This window comes from Rhinopithecus bieti, unplaced genomic scaffold, assembly GCF_001698545.2.
Source record: "Rhinopithecus bieti isolate Rb0 unplaced genomic scaffold, ASM169854v2 scaffold_33066, whole genome shotgun sequence".
NCBI lineage: Eukaryota > Metazoa > Chordata > Mammalia > Primates > Cercopithecidae > Rhinopithecus > Rhinopithecus bieti.
In genome coordinates this window covers 1498271-1504776 of record NW_016814098.1, presented here as the reverse complement: position 1 = coordinate 1504776, position 6506 = coordinate 1498271, and the positions used below count along the sequence as shown (strand labels likewise).

General features: G+C 50.4%; 1 protein-coding gene across 1 annotated transcript in view; it reads left to right on the top strand.

Annotated features, from left to right (window-relative positions):
* RGS10 (regulator of G protein signaling 10) overlaps positions 1 to 6269 on the top strand; it is a 36366-nt gene extending 30097 nt beyond the window's left edge. Inside the window, 1 exon segment of the mRNA XM_017849784.1 lies at positions 5841 to 6269. Coding sequence (XP_017705273.1) covers positions 5841 to 5987 — 147 coding nt within the window. The 3' untranslated portion in view covers positions 5988 to 6269.
* Positions 6270 to 6506: the final 237 nt, after the last annotated feature.

Below are 6506 nucleotides of genomic sequence, written 5' to 3'. Positions count from 1 at the left end.
CCTCTGTCGCCCAGGCTGGAGTACAGTGGCGCTATCACGGCTCACCGCAACTTCCGCCTTCCAGGTTTATGCCATTCTCCTGCCTCAGCCTCCCGAGTAGCTGGGACTACAGGCGCCCGCCACTTCGCCCGGCTAGTTTTTTGTATTTTTTAGTGGAGACGGGGTTTCACCGTGTTAGCCAGGATGGTCTCGATCTCCTGACCTCGTGATCCGCCCGTCTCGGCCTCCCAAAGTGCTGGGATTACAGGCTTGAGCCACCGCGCCCGGCCTGTTTAGGTCTTCTGTACTTGTCTTCTGAGAAGTGTTAAAATATTTATTAGGCTTGAAATGCAATGAATGGAGACAGACGCAACATTCACAGAGGGGCCTCCAAGGCTGGTTGAGCTCGTTTTTACACAGCTGAGTGTGCGTCAGGGGGACGTCCTTTCCTGGAGCGGCACATTTTGAACAGTCTGAAGTTGGAGCACTGCATGGATATTTTTCTTTCAGGAAGGCAAATCCTGCTTAGTCATGGCCATGTCTGGGATCTGGAGAGGAGGTGGTTTGGTGATATAAAGACCTGGTTTTGCAGGACGGTTGTACAAAGTTGCACATCTGCAGGAAGCCTCCCTCCTCGTTTTTGTCTGAATCTCACTTCCAGCAGCCTGTAGGATTGGATCCCAAGGCAACGATTCTAAACAGTTTACAGTCCAGGCCTGCAGCTCGCAGATGTGGTGCTGCCAAAACCCCAAACCTTGCTAAGCCACAGCTGTCTTGGCCAAAAAAATTTAAAAAAAAGATAACAGAATGCAGCTCAGCTGCCAACTTGAGTTTTCCGCTTCACCAGCAGCCGCTCGTTGGACGGATGGCTGCCTCAGCTCTGCTACCGTGTCTTCCAGTCACCTGCAGCCTCCCGCTTAGCCCAGATGGCTCCATTTTCTTCTTTCTCTTCCTCATGGACACTTAAGGAGTCTGACCATGTTGTTCAGGTGCCCATCACAGTCCAACCCTGGTGAGGTCATTTCTCCCCCTCAGGGAGCCCTGCTTGTTGGAACTGTCTGGGACCCCTAGGCCCATCTCATTTTCTGTGTTTGAGCAGGGGTGAGGTAAAATCAAAAAGATGACTCGATGAGCCTCCTTGGGCTGTCGTAAGCAATGACCCCAAGCCAAGTGGCTTCGAACAGCAGAAACGCATTCGCTCAGCAGAAACATTGAAAATCTGACATCACGGTGTTGGCAGGGCCCTGTTGTCCAAAAGGCTCTGGTGGGCGGTGGCGGGGGGGGTGTTGGGGGTACTTCCTTGCCCCTTCAGCTCCCAGACTGCTGGTGGCTGCCGGCACTCCTTAGCGCTCCTTGGCTCATGGCTGCATCACCGATGTCTGCCTCTGCCTTCACATACCTTCTTCCCTCAGTGTGTCTCTCTGTGTCCCCTCCTCTTCTGATAAGGACACCCGGTCCTTGGATTTAGGGCCTACCCTAAATGCAGTGTGATTTCATTTTGAGACCCTTTTCCAGCCCTCTTTTCAAATGAGGTCAATTCTGAGAATCCAGGTGAACATAAGTTTAGGGGAGCACCACTTACCCCACTACTGACCTTTAGGGACATTTATTTCTCACTTAGACACATGGATACACTCTTAAATAATGTATTTGGAGCCAGGTGCGATGGCTCACGCCTGTAATCCCAGCACTTTGGGAGGCCTAGGAGGGTGGATCACCTGAGGTCAGGAGTTTGAGACCAGCCTGGTCAACATGGTGAAACCCCGTCTCTACTTAGCTGGGTGTGGTGGCACACGCCGGTAATCACAGCTACTCAGGAGGCAGAAGTGGGAGAAGCGCTTGAACCTGGGAGGCGGAGGTTGCAGTGAGCCAAGATTGCGCCACTGCACTCCAGCCTGAGTGACAGAGTGGGACTGCATCTCAAAAAAACAAACAGCAAAAACAAAAAAGAACGTATTTGGGATCATTGTTTTTAGACAGGGTGTGTTTTTAAAATTTAGTATCAGTCATTTAACATTCACGGGCAGTTTTCCATGTTATTCTCTTTGCAGCCCTCGTTTTTTTTGTCCTGCCATGCGAGTGGCAGATGGCCTCATGGTCAGGAGCAGGGGCTCTGGAGCCTGCCAGGGCTGGCCTCCCGCCCTTCTCTTTTGCTCACTGTTATGAGCTGACCTGTGCTCCCCTCCCTAATTCATATGTTGAAGTCCTAATCCCCAGAATGTGACTTTATTTAGAGATAGACCTTTAAAGGGGTAATTAACATTAAACGAGGACATGGAGGTGGGCCCTAATCCAATCTGACTGGTGTCCTTGTAAGAAGAGGAGGTAAGGATACACATGCACTGGGGAGACCCCGTGAAGACGCAGGGAAAAGGTGTGGCCTGCAAGCCAAGGAGAGCGGCCTCAGGAGAAACCCACCCTGACAGCATCTTGACCTTGGACTTCTAGCCTCCGGAACTGTGAGGAACCCCTAAGCCCCTCGTGTCCTCCTCTGCCAAATCAGGGTCTTCAGAGTGCTGGAGAGGGGATTGAAGGAAAGAATGCCCACACGCTGCCTAGCGCGGGGCTGGAGGGCACAGCGGCCGGGTACTAGCTGGATTCATTTCCCCAGCCTCTGCTGCTGCGCAGCGAACGGTTTCTGTTCAGTCAGTGGTAAACATTTACTGGACCCCAGTTACAGCTCTTTTCCCTATGACAGATGAGATTCTGGCCAGTACCTGGACACACTATCTCTGGCCGCTTTCTTGGAAGAAAGTTGTAGGTGCATTTTTTTTTTTTTTTGAGACAGGGTCTGACTCTATCACCCAGGATGGAGTACAATGGCGTGATCCTAGCTCACTGCAGCCTCAACCTCCCCAGGCTTAGGTGATCCTCCCACTTCAGCCTCTTTAGTAGCTGGGACTGCAGGTGGGTGCCACCAAGCCCCGCTAATTTTTATATTTTTAGTAGAGACAGGATTTTGCTATCCCCTCCTCAGCCTGCCAGAGCGCTGGGGTTTCAGGCATGAGCCACTGCGCCCGGCCTTAGTTGCATTCTCCATCCTCTAAGTCACCTTTGCTGAGCCCCGTCCCAGGAGCACCCTGTTACTGCATGCTCCTGAGCCAGGCCCAGGGGGTCCTTGGCCGGTGGCAGTCAGAAGTCTGCCTGCGCACCCCATGTAGAGCAGTCGGGCTTCCCACAGCCCAGGCACATGCAGGCTTTGGGGGTGACATCCTGTCTTTCTCGAGCCTGTCTGGGTCCAACGGCCACAGCCACCTCCCAGTCACTGCAGTAGCATGGGAGATGGGCAAGGGCTCTCAGAGGACAAAACCTCTGCCTGAGGGACTTCTGTACTTGTAGGGCATTTCACACCTGCCCCAGTAGGGAGTGGCCCTTATGCTCTTAATAAATAGTTTGCAGCCCCCTCCCCTCAGGCTTGCTGGCAGCCTCCGGATCTCAGGGTCGAGTCCTGCCAGCCCGGTGCAGTCCCTGAGCTTCCTCCCAGCTCAAGCAGCCTCCTTCCCTCCCCCTCCTCCTCTGCCCTGGGTGCCCCCAACGCCAGCCTTTTTTCTTCTCTACTTTGAAGTCTGAGCCTCAGAGCCACTACAGGCAAACAGGATGTTCCTCTCCCACGCGCAAAGACTTCACACGAGATGTCTGGGTCGCACCGCATCCTGCTCAGAGTGGCAGGTCCCATCTGCGTGGACCTGGGGTGGGAGTGGGCACAGAACTGAGGCTGGGTGCCAGCCGGGACCCTGGTGCCACTGGTTTCATTAGTCACATTTGGGCATTCATTGCAAACTTTGAACTAGGTAAGCCTCGAAAAGTTTTCCTTGGGGGCTCTTGTGCTTGGAAGGGCTGAATAAGGCAGATGGTGACGCTTGCTTAGCACCTTGGTGGGACACCCTGAAGGAATAATGGTGTTTCTCATCCCCCACCTCACCCCCGGCTATGATTTTTGTATCTTCTGGGATTAAATTTTTTTTTTTCTGTAAACCTCAGAAAATTACAGTCACACCTGGAATTACAGGATGGCTACAAGACAGACGACTGCTCTAGCGTGGCATGGGACAGGGCCTTAAGGAGGCAGGGCCTTGCTGAGCAGCTGGACGACTCGGGCAGTACTAGAAGGGCACCAGGAGATGGGCAGGCGCTAGTTTAACAGTTTAAAGAAAACCTAAAGTCCCAGGTCTTTCTCTGGGTCGTGGACTCTGTTTATAGCACAGTGACTCAGGCGGTTCTGCTGTGGTCGAAGCCATCTTGGGAAGATGAAGGTATAAAATTTGAGGGTTCCAGTTCCCTCCTGAAGCACCTCCTATCTGCCAAGCAGATGTTCTGAGTCCTTTGAGTCCCTCAGATGTTTATTTATTTTTTATTTTATTTTATTTATTTATTTTTTTGAGACAGAGTCTCGCTCTGTTGCCCAGGCTGGAGTGCAGTGGTGTGATCTCAGCTCACTGCAGCCTCTGCCTCCCAGGTTCAAGTGATTCTTCCACCTCAGCCTCCCAAGTAGCTGGGGTTACAGGCATGTGCCACCACGCTCAGCTAATTTTTGTATTTTTAGTAGAGACGGGGGTTTCACCATGTTGGCCAGGCTGGTCTTGAACTCCTGACCTCAAGTGATCCACCTGCCTCCACCTCCCAAAGTGCTGAGATTACAGGTGTGATCCACCGTGCCCGGCCCCCTCAGATGTTTCATTTATAAAATAGTGTATGTGTGTTGGGAGAGGGCAGCCTTAAAATATGTCAGGGTTTTACCATCTGCTTGACAACCCCGTCTGGCAGTCAGCGACATTCTAGACATCTCTGGAACTTTCCACTTGGTTGTTCCGTGTACCAGGGTGAACTGTGTGGATTTTTAGTTTCAGAGTATACTGAAAGTTAAGTGGAAAGGTCTGAGAGGGGGAGAGAGAGAGAGAGAGAGAAAGATGAGGGGTGGGAAAGAGATTATACTCCTCAACAGCTGGAAAAGGCTTTGTGCTTCTCCTTTCCCTGCCCCTTTCCTGGGACAAGGGAGGAGGGCAGATGGCACAGGATTGGGTAGGAGTGGGGGAAGATGAATGCTGGTCACAAGGACCATGGCCCAGCAGAGGTTCAGTGGCGGCCAAAGGAAGCTACTGTGCCTGTGGACAGCCTTCTGAGTGTCTGCTGTACCGGCAGGGGCCGCCCTCTAATCTGGGGCACTTCAGCTCTGTCCGGTGTCTTCTTCGCTCACCTGACATACCTTAGACTTGTTTCATTCTAGGGATGTGCTCCCCAGCCTGTCTGATGGCACAGATGTTGGCCTGCTGCAGCTGGCTGCTCTGTTCTTTATTTGGGGCCTGTTCCCGTGCTAAGATCATAGTTTGACTGTCCTGCCCTGCAGTGAGCATGCCTCATTTTGACTCTTGGCACAATAATAGGTTTGTTTGAGATCTCGGATGCCAGACTTACTGGGAGTCTTAACAATACTGGCATCATATGATATATCAGTGATCTTTTTAACACCACTGCCTCTACAGAAATGGTTTCTATCCGGCTGCCTTAAGCTCTTGGAGAAATACGTCCTTGTGTTATCTAGGCAAATAAAGGGGAGAGTCTTGAAGGCCTTCTTGGTACAAGGGTCTGAAAGAGTGCTGTGTGAATCTATATTTCCGTGGAAAATAAAGGCATATTTGTTCATGTGACTGTCTATATATTCCATTGAGATTATTGCATAATGACCAAAAATCTCCAGGAAATCTGCCTTGTCTAGCAGATGGCTTATTTGAGCTTTCTTAGTGTGTTCTTTGCACGTATTAGTATTCTTTGGCACATGGTAGGTATCTAATACTTACTTGATGAGATGATTTATGGCCTGGATTCGCCTCAGCCTTCAGATTCTTTTTTCTTTTCCTCTGTAGATCTTTAATCTCATGAAGTACGACAGCTACAGCCGCTTCTTAAAGTCTGACTTGTTTTTAAAACACAAGCGAACCGAGGAAGAGGAAGAAGATTCGCCTGATGCTCAAACTGCGGCTAAAAGAGCTTCCAGAATTTATAACACATGAGCCCCCAAAGAGCCAGGACTGGCAGCTTTAAGAAGCAAAGGAACTTCCTCTCAGGACCGTGCAGGGTTTATCATTGCTTTGTTATTTGTAAGGACTGAAATGTACAAAACCCTTCCATGGGATATGTGTGTTTTATTAACTGCTTCACCAGTAAATTTTGCATGATGGCTAAGCTAACATAAAAAGAATAATAACTTGGAAGTTTTAGTTCACAAAACAGAGATTCCTTCAACACTGGACACGTTGAGCATTTTGTAGCTTAATTAAGCCTCATGTAAGGCCGCAGGGTGAAACACATCACTACCTTTTACCTTGTAAGTGTTTGCTCTACCTCTCTGGTGAGTGGATGCATGTCCACACGTCACTTGGTAAATTAACTCAAGCATGCGTTGATCCGGCAAACCCAGGCTACTGGGGGTATTGTCTGCCAGTCGCCTTTTGGGTTAAATATTTCTCGAGAGCAAGTTCAGTGCTGGAAAAAGAAAATGAATCACTGACAGCCTCTAAAGATTTGGGAAA